The sequence below is a fragment of the Idiotropiscis lumnitzeri genome, chromosome 20 (genome assembly GCF_059441095.1).
Source record: "Idiotropiscis lumnitzeri isolate Australia: NSW breed Sydney's pygmy pipehorse chromosome 20, RoL_Ilum_1.0, whole genome shotgun sequence".
Taxonomy (NCBI): Eukaryota; Metazoa; Chordata; class Actinopteri; order Syngnathiformes; family Syngnathidae; genus Idiotropiscis; species Idiotropiscis lumnitzeri.
The window spans coordinates 3,934,583-3,951,043 of record NC_142410.1 but is presented as its reverse complement, the minus strand read 5'-3'; the positions used below and the strand labels follow the sequence as shown (position 1 = coordinate 3,951,043).

Genomic DNA, 16,461 nt, shown 5'->3' with positions numbered 1-16,461 from the left:
ACTGGTTGACCCCTACATATAGATGTTGCTCATATATTTAAAAAAAGAAAAACAAAAAAAACATACCTTCTAAAAAAAATCAGCTCTAATTTTCTTTGTCCAAGTGATTGTGTGTTAAGGCTGCAAAATGACATCACTTAACTAAATATAACTGAGGCCTTTAACGCAGGGTTACGCATTACTCCAGATACTCAACATAGGCCTTCCTTTTTTTTTCCAGACCTTCTTGGTTTGTTCTATTTTGCTCAAAATAGCAATTCCCTTAGAAATTCCGTACGAATGCTGGCAAATGCTTCCGTCAAGCCAAAATGCCAAGAAAATAAATTAACTGAGTACAAAAATTTAGGTTAATACATCACAGGATATCAACATAACCGCCTGATAATATGCAAATATACCACCTATGCAAGCTTTGAGTAGAATTGAGCAAACCTGTACTTTTTTTTCATGTTTTTTTTTCTGGCCATATTCAGTGCAGTGGTGGCCAGGCTATGGCCCGGGGTCATTTTTCTTTTCGTTCTTACTTGCATACCTTTATTGCAGCAATGGACCCAAACTTCACAGGCCTGTTACTACCAAAATCGACTGAGATTTGCCGCTTGACTCCCTTATGTAAGAAGCAAAAAGAAGATTGGAAGCTCTTCTTCATCTACCAGTTATTGCAAGTTTTTTTTACAAAAATGTATCGTTTGGATGTTTATATACATATATATATATATATATATATATATATATATATTAGTATCTCACAAAATAATAATATCTTTTCTGTAGAAATGAGACTGACACAATGAAAAGTAGTCCATGTACATCTTATATAACCGTGTTAATTTATTGTTTCATGAAAATAACTAAAAATTGAGTACACCCCTCAGTGAAAATGCCAAACAAGCAAACTAAGGACATGGAGTACAAGAACCAAGACCTGTGGTCTGACGAGACCAAAATAAGATTAATCATTTCAGATGGTGTCAAGCATCTGTGGCGACCAGGTATCTCGGAGGGTCGTTATGAGGGTGAAACTGATAAATGTTTAATCATCTCACCGTATTATAACATACTATACATGTGCCAAATTGAATGATTACTAGTTTGAACCACAGGCAAGGGTATTATTTTGTTCAGTAATTATTCAAGTTACTGTAAAAAAGGGTTAAAACATCTTTAAAATTCTCAACATTATATTTTGAAAATGACAATTTTGGTAGAATGTTAGAAATTTTAGCACAGATCATGGAAGTTGACAAACATAATTAGCTTTCTCAGGCCAAATAAATTGATGTGGCAGGCCGGTTCTGGCCCCCGTGCTTTGAGTTTGACACCTGTGATCTAAATCATAATGATGATAAAATATTACATTTCATTTCAAGTTACAAGGTGCTTTGTAGAAATCCCATATTTAAATTTTGAAAAAATGTATACGATGTCTGTCATTCAGTCAAGAAAAGGCAACTAAAGCAAATTTCAATTGCTTAAAATTCAACTTGTGGAAAATGTGGCTGAGGTTTCCAAACATACAGATTTTAGTCACCAGTGTGGACTAAATAGAAAAAAAAAACATCCCCATATAGAAAACATGAAAAACTCTCATTTGTTTTAAAATACCAGTGTCTGTGTGGACATGGCCTTTTAACTTGCTGTCTTTGGTGCATGTGTTGTTATAAGATGATGTAGTCTACACCAGCCGGGCGTGTATGTATGCTGTGTGTGTCAGCATAAAAGAAAACATAGATACAGGGCTATCCAGTATAAATATTTGCAGACAGAAATGAGGTGGATGGACCAAAGCAAGCGCTAGAATATTAAGTACTGACAGAGAAAGATGATGTCAGTCTCGTCGTTCTCCAACATCAACTTCCTCCTAGCTTTGTCTTTTGGTCCTTCATCCTCAAGCGCTTTTCCTTGCGTTACTTCCTTCAGTCTCACCTTGGCCAATCATTCTTCTCTTGAGTCTCCACTAAGTCTTAAATCTATTTCTCTGAATGTCTTGCTCCACCCTTCCCATTAATCTTAATGTTAGTCTTGCAGAAAAGCAACTTTTAATCATTTCTGCATTTTTTTTGTTGTTGTCATTATTAGTTTTTCCCCTGGAGATGAGTCAGAGATGAGAAGGGGGAGGAATATACGGAATGTATTAATGTTTCACATACCCTTGGTGCTGGAAAGACTTGATGATTATTTCATGTTGTCACCTCATCATTCTATTTATTTATTTCTTCTTTTTTTTTTTTTTTGCTTTTTCTTTTACGTTTTTAGGTATCTAACGTCAAGGGATTGGTCGACAGTAATTGACATACTGACAGCTACCATCAGAGAGAGGGCACCTGTCACGACAGATGTGACTGCACTCGCAACACAAGAGGAAAGCCTCAGGTTAAGTCTACTTTTGCTATCTTGCCACTTGTTACATACTGTCGGTGAGGGGGTGGGGGGGTGTTAGTGGGGGCAATCTGAAATAAGGAGTCCTGTTGGGCCTTTTGGGCCTGTGGTGGCATTTGAAGATTTTGGAAAGGCCAAGCTTGAGCATGGGTAATTTGCTTTCAAGAACATCTGTTTCATGGATTAAAAAAATGCTAACGGAAATCAGCACAATTGCTTTATGTCTTAGATGATGATCAGAAGTATTTAAATATATAACCAAAAAAATACGGTATAATCTTGGATGTCCTTTTGTCGGGACCGCTGGCTGTGGTCGACCCGGAAATACACCGGCCGTTCGGGCAGATATATTTTTTCCGGAATTCCTGATGGCCCCCCTGCTCCTGATTTAGAACTTAAACCATGTCATCAACTCATTCTGACCTATGTTATACATTAAACAGTAGAAAAAAAAAATTCATGTTGAGGAATTTTAATGGCTTTTATCCAATTTAATATGAAGGTCTGAAGAGTGACAGCGCCTGCAAGTATACGAATAATTTTGCCATTGATCACAATTTAGTTATCGTAATATCATTTTGCAATATTACTAATGCATTCTCGTAATTTCACACCTTATTTACACAGTAAACCCTCAACAAAGAATGCGCACCATTGTTGAGGCTGCAGGAGTGAGCACTCGGATTTGCTGACACAGCCACCACAGGCCTCTCATTGATTGGCAACAGTGGAGGATCACAGGGCTTAATCTGCTGAAGCAGGGCACAGACTCAATGCATCACATCTGTGGGGGTGTCATATTTGATTCCTCATTCATGTCTGCTAAGTGTTTTCAACACCAGCTACAGTGTTAAGGATGAGATGAGTTGAAAAATAAACAGCGTTACGGACGGTTCTACTGTTTTCAGTCACGAGGAATCAACTAAATCTCTAAACGAAGAGGCTTTTTTTTTTTTCACGAAGACGCCCTAGACAACCACACAAGTGATGATGATTGGCTGAGGCAGCGTTAAATTTCCATTGCAAGCCAGTCAGAGGTAGAGTTAAGCAGGTGTTGTTGAAACAAATGAATGTAAGCAAGCATGGTGACAAAAGTAGGTAAATGATCAACAACAGATTTGGACAAACTGATCAAATCAAAAGCAGCCGTCTTCAACCACAAGCACGGCCACAGTAAATGAAATGAAAGGACTTTTTTTTATGGTAAATGCGTTGCTTGCCCTGGACAATAATGCTTCATTGTAAAGAAATTCCAAGCCACATATTTCAATGTCACATGCTTCCAAAAAATTAGTGGCTATGAACATCCATGGAGACAAATACAGCACAAAGAAATAAAATGTATGCTTAATTTATTTATTCTTTTTGCCCCACGCTCGTTTTTATTCTCAGACCAAGCCAGAAAACTGGAAGCCACATATGTTATGGAGGACATGTTGCGGTTGCCGTTGTTGGTAGATGTGTCAAAATACATTTGGATGTGCTCAAGCAACAGAATTTATTTGATATGTATTGTTTATTTTTTAGGGGCCCCCAAGCATATTGGGGGGCCCCTTTGAGTATCACAACCTAGTTTTGAGAACTGTTATTGGCATTAACAACATTTTGTACATTCATATAGGTCCATATTAATAATTCAGTTTTTAAAGATGCTTCTACTTGAATTTACTGTCGGAAAGGTGTTATTTCGATGTTTATAATGTGATTCCAGTTTGCATCGGATTTATTTAAGGCTGAACGTTTGAATGGGAATTTCAGGTCTTGTTGAAAACCTGAGGGTGAAGAGGGTAGTATTCAATCTTTAATACCTAATAAACCATCATGAACCAAGACTATTTATGTTTCTATATACCAAGGTACACAATGTGCTATGAAATATTAATGTCTCATTGCGCCGGTGCCCCGTATAGGCTGATTATTTAGAGCAGGCCTCCCATCGGCATATGCTAATAAATAGACAATGCTGGCATGTCTGTAGCAGCCCCTTCAATGTGCTCACTGAATTAAAAATTGATATTGCTTCTGGCCCTCACATATAGACGCACATATCCGATGGCTTTATAGCTGTGTTTCCTGAGTACCCACAAGCCACTGGGGAATGGGGTGGCTGGCTTGAGCCAAAGCGCAAGAGAAGGATGACAAATTCTGTTATTTGGGAAAATTAATGGCAAAAGACTCGAACCTGAGACAGCTTGAATGAGGCTTACTGGTTGTCATGGTAATGCATGGCAAACGGCAACATACAGCAGTTTTAATATACTTTTTTTTCAAAACATGTTAAATCAGCGTGACGTCACTGGATAATTTTATAGGACAAAATGAACAAGAACCGCAGCTTTTGAGATTTTTTTTTCAGTTCATGTTGATATGGTTTTACAAGCATATAAGTGAATTTATAAATATTGCAAATATCATACTTAAAACACCGCCTTGCGTCGGCTTCATTTTAAGCAGTCAAGTCTGCCACCGTGTGGTGAAAAGGGGACATTGCTTCAAGCCTCAGCTTCCATTGAGTGTGTCGCGAGCAAAGTTGAGGATGAAGCATTGTGTCGTCAAACTCGAAAATAGTGACGACAAATGGAAATAATTTTGTGGTATACATGTTAAAATGGTGAGGATAAAATGTTTGTCATAGTTGAAAAGGGTAAAGGAATAATGGAAAATTTGGCAAAGATTTTCTGCCAAAATGAGAGGGCAAATCCAATTGGCAAGAGAAATGAAGTATAGACACACTTGATACGCTTTATTTTGCCGAAGAAAGTAAAGACTAAACACATTGTGTAAAGGAAAGCTTTTTTTATCCTCCATGACAATAATGTCCCAAAAATACTGAAGACAAGTAAGTTTCAATCAGACCAAAGCTGACATAGTATCAATGCAAGTACAGTACAACTTATTTAATTCCATTCTTCCAAAACTAGATGTGAGAAACGTAATTCACTCCGCTAAAGAGTTGTTGGTAGACTTTTCACATTTATTGTCCAGTTATTAAAAATAAGATTAGAATGGTTCTAGTCGCTTCCTTCCTTCATTCCTTTAAACATTTGCTAAACATTGTTATTCAACAATAGTTTTGATTTTAAATAACAAATGCAAAGCTAAGCCCCTTATTTATTTTATGCTCATGCATGAATGTATTTTTTTTGTATTTGTGTTTGGATTTGTGTGTTTTGTCTCAACATTTAGTTCACCTACTGCTAATTATTTATTCATTATAGTTTTTACTGGTGGCGTGAAACTTGTGTCTGTGTTGACTGACACTCCCAGCGAGGTATAAATCTTTGAATATTTGTTATGTATTAATGTTATGATGCTGAAAATACAAAACCAAGCACTGATAACCAACATTTCTCATTGCATGAAATTGATTTTATCCCGTAAAGAAATCAGCCTCAGCAGTGAGAATAAAACTTTCCAATGCCTTCACCAAGAAAGTTGTTAGTACAAAATAAGTTTGTTAACGCAATTATACAACAACTCCTTTACCAAATTACATTAAACTTTGTGAGCTTGTGGAACGCAGACCAAAGAATATTTTTTAAAATATGGATAAAGGTGCGGATATGTCAATATATCGTAGGTTGTTGTAGGTGGGTTTTTTTTGTCTTCACTTCTGTTCAGTTTTTCATCTTATTTTGGGACTTTTGGTTTATTTAACTGAGCAAGTAATAAATTATAATGAGCTTAAAGCGAAAGCATTTGGTTCTTATCCAATTTAGAGATGATTTTGGCTGAGTTCTGCACTCTGCTGAGTGACATTGTAATTCATCATAAAATTGTTATGTTATTGTTCAATTTGTCCCACAAAACAATTGCCTAGAACTACGATTAACAGTTATGTTTTGTTTTTATTGTTTGTTTGTTTTTCATGTCTACAGTTATGTTGCTCCTTACAGTACATGTTGTTTGATATGGAGAACACCTAAACCTAAAGCAAATCCATTAAAATGACTTTTTAGGAACTGGTCCAATCTTGCAAAGTCTTATTTAATATTCAGTTCACTTAGATTTTGAATTTATTTGTATAAGCATTGGTTCAGTCTCACAAACAAATATATATATATATATATATATATATTCTAGTTCATAAGGTTACGTATCGGTAGAAGCTGAAATTTGAGTCAAATAAAAGTTGACTGATTCCATGTAACATAATATGGCCTATTTACATTCTTTCTATTTCTGTACCAAAACTGTCTAACATTTTCCAATCCGCTTTCTACAGCTCATCTTTGTGTTTAATCAGATGTCCATTGAATATGATGTAAATGTCAAATTCATCACTGAATATGGCATTCTCGCGTTCGCCTTTATACAGTCTGACCCAGACCTGATCACCTCTCTCAAGTTCCAGCATCAGACTTTGGCTTTGCATGATGGAGCGGTCACTGGGTTGCGCATAGAGAACCACAACCTCTTTTTCATTGTGCATCACGTGAAGGTAAGTCTCCTTTTGATTCCATGTGTGCACATTGAGACTGAAGTAGTAAATCCCCGGCACATAGCAGTAAAACTTACCCGAAAACATGTTGAAGTGTCCATAAAGATTTACGATCTCCGTGTCAAATGTCAGTGTCTGGTAATAGGGGTTCGAGTGTAGACCCTTCTTGCGGGCCACAGAAAAGGCGGCAAAATAGGACTTGCAGGGTTCTCCCGGAAGACCCATGCTGCCTTTGCTTCCTTTTGTCCCAGTAGAACCTGGTGGGCCCAGTTGACCTGTTCTGCCTGGTTTGCCATATGCGCCTCTTACACCAACCTCACCTTTCTCACCTAGGGAAGTGAGAATAGCGAGATAACTGTATATGTTGCAATCTTTTCTTGGAAGTTGGTACTTTATTTGTGTCTGCTTACTATTTTGTACAAACTCAGAGAATTTATACATCGTGACTCAAGTTAAATGGTCATTACGGCAAATGATTGCCTTGTAAAAAGGGTGTAATCCAGCAAACCAGTGAAAACGGTTTTATTACATCATCTTTAGAACTACAGCACACTTACAATCTCAGTCCACAGAGTTGGCCATCAAAACAAGTACTTCTGCATTAGTCTACGACTCGCATAATCACTTTGTATTGAAGACGAAGCATTCTGAAGACCATTGCTTGCAACCTCACTTTACCAAGTGCAGATTTAATTATGGACTGAATACCATCTTATAAATATATGAAGCATATTTAAAGTATATTTTCAATCAACCGAGACAGATTGATGTATTCAGATGAAAACTGGGTGGCTAAATCAGTCAGTCATCCATAAATTATGCTTAGTTCAATGTAAATGTGCTCTATTGGTGAATAATATATAAATCAGGGGTCTTCAATCCTGTTCCTCGAGGTGCGCTGTCCTGCCTTTCACTCCCCTTCCCCGTTTCTCCCTGCTGCAACACGTCTGATTCAAGTGATCAGATAACCAGCAAGGTCTGCAGAAGCCGGATAACAATCCTGATCATTTGAATCAGGTGTGTTGCAGCAGGGAGACAAAACATCCAGGAAGCCGGCCCTCGGGGAACAGGATCGAAGGCCAATGATATAAAAAGTGTACAGATGCTTGTACAAATTCAATTTTTCATGCGATTTAATGTAATGAAACCAAGATGAATCATTTCAAAACCATTTCCATCATTGTGACCTTAAGCCTGTACATTTCAATTGGGATAAAAATGGCAAGTATAAATAAACAACTGCGCTAATTGTCATCTGCTAGAAAGCAAAGAAATAAAAAGATGTCGCAAAAATCTTACAAGAACACTGTGAACTTGATTTGGGCTTAATTCGAGGCACTTTAAGTGGTTGCATGTGTGTGCTGAGACCCATTTAATTAAATTTGAATGTGCTTGTTGAATAGAGCCGGATCCGCAATTATAAGAGTGTGAATGCACCTGTGCAGCAGCGTTATCTGATTTGTTTTGTTTTAAATGGACAGCTTTTTTTTTTTAATCTAGTTGTACAGTGTACAGTTGGTCTCTTTATAAATTGAACAAGACTTAAAATAATTGATCTTGTTCTTGTATATTTAACATCACAAAATCTTGGCATTCGAGTGGGTCGGGGGTGATCACGTTCAACATCTGCCGTAGTTGTAAATACTTGTTAACAGGTGCACAAGTCTCATTAAGATTTACAGAAATCATTTGATTGCAAAACTAAATATTACTTTAGGATACCATAATTTCCATCCAGACCAGTTTCATGATTTTAATAATCATTCTGCGGTTTTCTATTACAATAGATGGATACCAACAATATTGTCCTTATCTCTTTACACAGACAACCAATCGCTGTGCAGAAACTTCGCCTACACTGCCTGCATGAAAGTCACATTGTCGCGGTTCTACGAACCGTGAGGGAAGGAAGGAGGACCCGGAAGCGACAGGTGAGTGGGAAACAGGGTTTATTGAGGGCTGGAGTGGGGATGCGAGCTGGAGAGAGTTCACCACAAGGCAGGCGTCGTCCAGGACAACGTCGAAGGAAGCCGACGGGCAAGTGCCGGGTGGCGCGGACGAGGGTGCGGTCGAGCGAGACGCGTCGGGAGGCGAAGTCGGGCTGGCGTGGTAGCGCGAAGCACGGCGGAGCGGAGAGCGCTGGCGGGATGTTTGCCGGGCGGGATCTCGGAGGCGCTGGCGTGCGGAGCGGGACCAGACGGGTTCAGGTCGGCTAGAGGGGGGAGACGGCAGAGCAGGGGTCAAGCAAGCACGAGAGCAAGGCGAGTCAGGCGAACGGGAAACAAGACGAGACATGAGCCAGTACCACGTGAGGTGACAAGATAATCCGGCGTCGGACTCCTGGCGTGGCTGGTTCTTAAGCCGGCGCTGATTGCCGGCAACGAGCTGCAGGTGCGCCGGAGCCGACGCCCACTTTCTCCGGAGGAGAGCCTGGCTGGGTGGATCGTGAACCTGTAACAAACAGAACTGCCACGCCCTCCTCCCCGGCCCGAACCGTCACAGTACCCCCCCCCTAACGGACGCCTCCTGGCGTCCTACCCGGCTTGTCCGGGTGAAGTGCGTAAAACTCCCTGATGGGGGCGTCGGTCAAAAACAGTTTTCGGGAGATCCAGGAGCGCTCCTCCGGACCGTAACCCTCCCAGTCCACCAGGTACTGGTAGCCCCGGCCCCGGCGCCGAACGTCCAGGACTTTTGCCACCGTGTAAGCCGGGTGGTCGTCTATTATCATGGGGGGTGGGGGGGGTGCCGCCGGAGGGCTCAGAGGGCTGGAGGATACCGGTTTGAGGAGGGAGACATGGAATGTGGGGTGAATCTTCAGGGAGTCGGGAAGTTTGAGTCGAACAGAGCATGGGTTGATGATTCTTTCGACGGGAAAGGGACCGATAAAGCGAGGAGCCAGCTTACGAGACTCGACTTGTAGGGGAAGATCGCGTGAGGAGAGCCACACCATTTGGCCAGGCACGTAGTCCGGGGCTGGGGACCGGCGGCGATCAGCCAGTCGCTTGGTCCTCTGGGCTGTTCGAATGAGGGCGGCCCTCGCTTCGGCCCACACCCCCCGGATCCGGCGGAGATGCTCCTCCACGGAAGGAATGGCCACGGTATGCTCCTGGTCCTTGAAGAGAGGTGGTTGGTAACCGAAACAGACCATGAAGGGAGACATACCTGTGGCCGTGGTGGAGAGGGAGTTATGGGCGTACTCGACCCAGGGTAGTGCGTCGCTCCAGGAGTCCGGGTTGCGGGCCACCACGCATCGGAGGGCGGCTTCCAGGTCCTGGTTGGCCCGCTCCGTCTGGCCGTTGGATTGGGGGTGGTAGCCCGAGGAGAGACTGGCGGTGGCCCCGACTGCCTTGCAGAATTCCTGCCAAACTTGTGAAGCGAACTGGGGGCCCCGGTCGGACACGATGTCCTCCGGGATGCCGTGGGGTCGGAAAACGTGTTGGGTGACGAGTTTGGCGGTCTCAAGCGCGGTGGGCAGCTTGGGCAGGGGGACGTAGTGGACGCTTTTGGAAAACCTGTCGACCAGGGTGAGGATGACTGTGTGTCCGTTGGACGGAGGGAGACCGGTAACAAAGTCCAGGGCGATGTGCGACCATGGACGGCTTGGAATCGGCAGGGGCTGGAGGAGGCCGGCGGGGACCGCGTGGGAGGCCTTTCCGCGGGCGCAGACGGAGCAGGCTCGCACGAATTCCCGGGTATCCTTAGCCATCCGGGGCCACCAGAAACGCTGCTGGAGGAAGCGGAGAGTGCGTGCCACCCCCGGGTGGCAGGTGAGTGTGGATGAGTGCCCCCATTGCAGTACCTGTGACCGCACGGTGTCGGGAACGAACAAGCGGTCGGAAGGGACTGGGCGCGGGTCTGGTTGCTGCTCCTGAGCGTTGCGGACGACCTGCTCGATGTCCCAGGTGGCCGCCCCCAGTAGACAGGCCGCGGGAAGAATGGGCTCCGGAGCGTCAGGGCTGGCAGGGGGCGAGAACTGACGTGAGAGGGCGTCCGCCTTCCCATTGTTCGAGCCGGGGCGGAAGGAGAGGGTAAAATTGAAACGGCTCAAGAACAAGTTCCAGCGTGCCTGGCGGGGGTTGAGTCTCTTGGCGGACTGCAGGTATGCCAGGTTTTTGTGGTCGGTCCAGACCAAAAAAGGGGTCGAGGTGCCCTCGAGCCAGTGCCGCCACTCCTGGAGAGCCCATACCACCGCGAGGAGTTCTCGATTGCCCACGTCGTAGTTTCGCTCGGCGGGGGATAGGCGCCTGGAAAAGAAGGCACACGGATGGACTACCTGGGTGCCGGGATCCCGCTGGGAGAGGACGGCCCCCGCCCCGGTGTCGGAGGCGTCCACCTCCACGATGAACTGGAGGGCGGGGTCTGGGTGCCGGAGTACGGGGGCGCTGGTGAAGGCCTTCTTCAGGTGGGTGAAGGCCTGGGCGGCCGCCGGGGTCCACTGGAATGTGGTGGCTGTGGACGTAAGCGCGGTGAGTGGACTGGCGACCTTACTGTAGTCCCGGATGAAACGGCGGTAGAAATTTGCGAATCCGAGAAAACGTTGCAGCTCCTTCCGGGTGGTGGGCTGGGGCCACTCCGCCACGGCCTGGATCTTGGCCGGGTCGGGGCGAAGCTGCCCCCTGGCGATGATGTAGCCAAGGAAGGGCACCGAAGGGACGTGGAACTCGCATTTCTCGGGCTTCACGTAGAGGCGGTTCTCCAGGAGGCGCTGGAGGACCAGTCGGACATGCCGGCGGTGATCTGCGAGAGAGCGGGAGAATATGAGGATGTCGTCGAGGTATATGAATACGAACCGGTTGAGCATGTCGCGGAAAACGTCCGTCATGAGGGTCTGGAAGACGGCGGGGGCGTTGGTAAGTCCGAAAGGCATCACCAGATACTCAAAGTGCCCCAATGGTGTGTTGAATGCCGTCTTCCACTCGTCCCCCTCCCTGATGCGTACCAGGTGGTAAGCATTTCGTAAGTCCAACTTTGAGAAAATCTGGGCCTCACATAGGGGTTCGAACGACGGGTCGATGAGGGGGAGCGAAGACTTGTTTTTGACCGTTATTTGGTTTAATGGTTTGAAGTCAATGCAGGGGCGGAGCGAGGCGTCCTTCTTTTTTACGAAAAAGAAGCCCGCGCCCAGAGGAGAAGACGAGGGACGGATGAGACCGGTCGCAAGTGACTCCCGGATGTACGTCTCCATGGCCTCCTTCTCTGGCCTGGAGATGTTGTATAGCCGGGTGTTGGGCAGGGGGGCCCCCGGGAGGAGGTCGATGGCGCAGTCGTACGGACGATGGGGCGGGAGGGTACGGGCAAGGTCCTTGTTGAAAACCTGCGCCAGGTCGTGGTAGTCCGGGGGAACGGAGGAGACGTCAGGGGGAGGGGGGGGGGAAGCGTAGAGGAAGGGGGCGGATCCGCTGAACGCAGGCAGTGGGAGTGACAGAACTCACTCCATCCTGTCAGCACGCACCTCCTCCAATCGATGGTGGGATTGTGGGTCTGGAGCCAGGGGAACCCTAAGACCAGGGGGACCTGGGGAGAGTGAATCAGAAAAAATCTGATGGACTCCCGGTGATTTCCAGAGACGATGAGGGTCAGGGGAGCGGTCTGTTGGGAGACCCGGGCGATGAGATGTCCGTCCAGCGCGACCACTCTTCGGGGAGACAGAATGGGTTCCATGGTGATGCCGAGCTGGCGGGCAAGGGTCAGGTCCAAGAAGCTGCCGTCGGCCCCCGAGTCGACCAGCGCGGTGACCGAGCGGGGGGTGTGTGGACCCAGCAGCCGGGCGGAGATGGACATCCGGGAAGAAGAGCCAGAAGCGGAGACCAGCAGGCTCGGCGTTGGGCTCTCCCTCAGCGACGAGCCTGCTCTTTTGGGTTACTGGGACAGTGGATCAAGAAGTGGCCGGGGAGGCCGCAATACAGGCAGAGCTGATGGGACCGACGGCGCTGGCGCTCCAGAGGGTCCAGAGTAGTTCTTCCTACCTGCATCGGTTCCTCCGCGCCGGTGGATAGCTGAACCGGCGATGGCGAGCGAACCTCGGGTCGGGGAATGGCTGCCCGGGCGGCGACTCTGGCGGGGCGTCGGAAACGATCAGCCTGCCGGTCCCGCAACCGATGGTCCACCTTGATGGCCAGGGCGATTAGTTCTTCGAGCGTCGTGGTTTCGTCTCGGATCGCCAGCTCGTCCTTGAGGGCGTCGGTCAACCCGTTGAGAAACGCCTCGCGGAGAGCCGGCTCGTTCCAACGGCTCTCGTGGGCCAGGATGCGGAATTCCACCGAGAAATCGGCCGCGGAGCGGGAACCCTGTCGGAGGGAGAGAAGCCGGCGGGACGCCTCGCGCCCCTGCACCGGGTGGTCGAAGACACGGCGTAACTCCTGGCTGAAATCCGCGTAAGTCGACATCGCAGGAGACGCCGCCTCCCACAATGCGGTTGCCCACTTGGCGGCGCGGCCGCGAAGCAAGTTGATGGTATAGGCGATCCTGGCCCGCTCGGTAGCGTAACTGTGGGGCTGGAGGTCGAAAACCAGGGAAGTGCTGAGTAAGAATTGGCTACACGAGCCCAAGTCCCCGGAGTAGGGTTCGGGAGTAGGAACGTGGGGCTCTCGACCGCCCGCATAATGCAATGCGGCGGCCGGGGGGGCCAGGGTCGCGTCCCTGGGGAGGTTGGAGGGGGGAGCGAGTGAACCCACCTGGTTAGAGAGGTGCGAGAGCTGGTGTTGGATGACCTGGAGGGAGCCCGGAACTTCCTGCAGCATTCGATCATGGCGCTCGAGCACGCTGCCCTGGTGGGCAAGCGTTTCGCCCAGGGGGTCCGTGGTCGCGGGGTCCATTAACTTGGCCGGATTATTCTGTCGCGGTTCTACGAACCGTGAGGGAAGGAAGGAGGACCCGGAAGCGACAGGTGAGTGGGAAACAGGGTTTATTGAGGGCTGGAGTGGGGATGCGAGCTGGAGAGAGTTCACCACAAGGCAGGCGTCGTCCAGGACAACGTCGAAGGAAGCCGACGGGCAAGTGCCGGGTGGCGCGGACGAGGGTGCGGTCGAGCGAGACGCGTCGGGAGGCGAAGTCGGGCTGGCGTGGTAGCGCGAAGCACGGCGGAGCGGAGAGCGCTGGCGGGATGTTTGCCGGGCGGGATCTCGGAGGCGCTGGCGTGCGGAGCGGGACCAGACGGGTTCAGGTCGGCTAGAGGGGGGAGACGGCAGAGCAGGGGTCAAGCAAGCACGAGAGCAAGGCGAGTCAGGCGAACGGGAAACAAGACGAGACATGAGCCAGTACCACGTGAGGTGACAAGATAATCCGGCGTCGGACTCCTGGCGTGGCTGGTTCTTAAGCCGGCGCTGATTGCCGGCAACGAGCTGCAGGTGCGCCGGAGCCGACGCCCACTTTCTCCGGAGGAGAGCCTGGCTGGGTGGATCGTGAACCTGTAACAAACAGAACTGCCACGCCCTCCTCCCCGGCCCGAACCGTCACACACATGTTTGAACCACAGCACAATCAGCGACTTGTTCTTTTAAATAATTGTTTTTTTTGTTGTTGTTGGGTTTTTTTTAAGCCAGGGTCCAACTGTCAGATTTATCCTCTCCAAAACAGTTTCATTTTGTGTCGCTTAATCATAACACATTTCTTTTTTTTAAATACTAAGGGATTAGGTCACAAATTACAATAATCACAAAAGGTTGTTTATTTAGGGGAATATTATTATTATTATTATTATTATTATTATTAAATATGCTTCCTCATTTGTGTCTTGTTGACATCAATTGATATGATGTTATTAGCCTATCATAAAGTTAAAGTTATTGATTTCAATGACAAAGAAGCTATGTATACTAAACAAATATTCATGTTTTCTGTTCGTAATGGAATATAATTAGCTGTTGCATCAAGCAAAAAGTCTAGTTTTCATTCCTTGGCAGAATCAAGAGTCCTTTTTGCATAAATGATGACTCGCAAAGAATTGTCAAATGCATTGATACCCGTATTGACCCAGTAGATAACTGCAATTAATATTTGTTTGTGTTTTTACCTTTCAATATGGTAATGTTAATCTGAGGTACAATCTGGTATTGAGGGTATGGTTGGCTGGCATACTCTCCTGGGTCGCAGCACCGGCGACACTCTCTGCTCCTTCACATATACAATCAACAATTACATTAGTTATTTAACTAAATTTTTGGCAATTTTCTTCACATTACAAAAACACATCCAATATAATATAGGGGAAAAAAACACAAAGGCAATAAAAGCAGTTAATCGTTTGATGCAGACTAAATTGAGTTCTTGAGAGGCGGCCTCTGGATTCGGATATAAAAATATGAACCCAAGGTAGAAAATGAGCTATATTTTAATTTGGACCTTCATTCATTGAAACATGTAAGGTCACGTTTGAATATTTGAATATTTGTTTTCAAAGCTTTGAATTATATTTCAGTAAATCCCACACTTTTCAGCAATGTGAAAAACAAAAGAATAATACAAAGAAGGTCAAGTACGTTGTTGTTGGGTTGCTGTTGCTATTTTTGCATATATCTTTCAGAATTTAAAAAAAAAAAAGTTTTTGGTCTTTCATGTTATGAAAAGTGTCTGCTATCAGAGTATGTGTCAAAATCGATAAAGAATTCGAAGCGTTATGTTGACTTTATTGGAGCCAAACACAGGTGGTTCTCACGCTGCAATGTCGTGACATCATCTTTAGTAGATGTCTCTATGAAATAAGCTAATCAAAAAGCCTTCCCCTGTTTCTCCAAAATATTTCTACATCCTCCCGCATAGCTTCTCTGTATCTATGAGATGATAAAAAGATGAACCTTCCGTAAGCACATTTCATCAATTTTTTGACATCAGGTGTCCAACCTCAAAAGTTGTTCTGTACCTGCAATGCCACAGTTAATACTGACTGATGATTGAAATACTCTTGATCTTAAAAGAGTAGAAAATCCCTGCTTACAAATAAAACACATGACCCAATTAGGCTAGAAGTGCACCTGGCATTATGATGGTCGTCCTGCTGCGTGTGGTCCCGTCTGATCTCTGGATCTTTCACCCCATGTTCACTTGTCCGGTAGGTCATGACTGGGCAATGCCAGAATAGCATAAAAATCCAGACAATATAAAGTGTCATCTGCAATATACAGGGAAAGACCTTTTCATTAAAAATGCCATGCTCATGTTTATGGATGATGCATATTTGATGATGGAGGCATAATGCGGTACATGCTCAGACAAGTTATCCTTTTTGTACGGCATAAACACAAAAGCTGGGAAGACAAATTCTTGTAAATTTGCAAAGTATTCAAAGTCACTCCATAGTGGAGGTCTAGCTAAACTGGTGTGGATGAGTGAGATACTCCGGAGACTCTAGAACATGAGCATGTTGAACATGTTTACTTCACTTCACTTACTTACACCCTTGTTTTTGAATCAATCTGTATGTTTATTGCAGTGTCAAAGTTATTTGCAAGAGGCAAAATCTTACTTTTGATGCCATCACACGTTATTTTCCTCTAAGAATGAAAAAAAAAGATTTTATTTTCCTTTTTGTTCCTCTCCCACTTCTTCTGCAGGCAAGGTTCCTTTCTTGTTTTTTTGTTTTGCGTATCTTTCTCCTTAGATCACGCTTTGCTCTTCAAACACAGAGCACACACAGTGGCTGCCAG

At 45.8% G+C, this 16,461-nt stretch overlaps 2 protein-coding genes and 1 long non-coding RNA gene across 5 annotated transcripts in view; 1 reads left to right on the top strand and 2 right to left on the bottom strand.

The window, feature by feature from the left end:
- The window catches only part of LOC148317158 (uncharacterized), a 12,669-nt gene extending 3,970 nt beyond the window's left edge, over positions 1 to 8,699 (top strand). For all 3 annotated transcript variants that reach the window (XR_015840065.1, XR_015840066.1, XR_015840067.1), the window contains 3 exons: positions 2,257 to 2,373; positions 6,698 to 6,820; positions 8,646 to 8,699. This is a non-coding gene — a long non-coding RNA (uncharacterized LOC148317158). The remainder of the gene's footprint in view (positions 1 to 2,256; positions 2,374 to 6,697; positions 6,821 to 8,645) is intronic.
- c1qtnf1 (C1q and TNF related 1) lies at positions 5,108 to 16,461 on the bottom strand. The gene is made up of 4 exons (XM_088284878.1): positions 16,281 to 16,461; positions 15,790 to 15,926; positions 14,832 to 14,932; positions 5,108 to 7,149 (listed from the first exon to the last, which is right to left on the bottom strand). The coding sequence occupies exons 1-4, from the start codon at positions 16,290 to 16,292 to the stop codon at positions 6,599 to 6,601; spliced, it is 801 nt and encodes a 266-aa protein (XP_088141004.1). The 5' UTR covers positions 16,293 to 16,461; the 3' UTR covers positions 5,108 to 6,598.
- LOC148317157 (uncharacterized) lies at positions 12,265 to 14,401 on the bottom strand. Its single transcript, XM_088285195.1, has 4 exons — positions 14,394 to 14,401; positions 14,081 to 14,254; positions 13,495 to 13,987; positions 12,265 to 13,314 (listed from the first exon to the last, which is right to left on the bottom strand). The coding sequence occupies exons 1-4, from the start codon at positions 14,399 to 14,401 to the stop codon at positions 12,655 to 12,657; spliced, it is 1,335 nt and encodes a 444-aa protein (XP_088141321.1). The 3' UTR covers positions 12,265 to 12,654.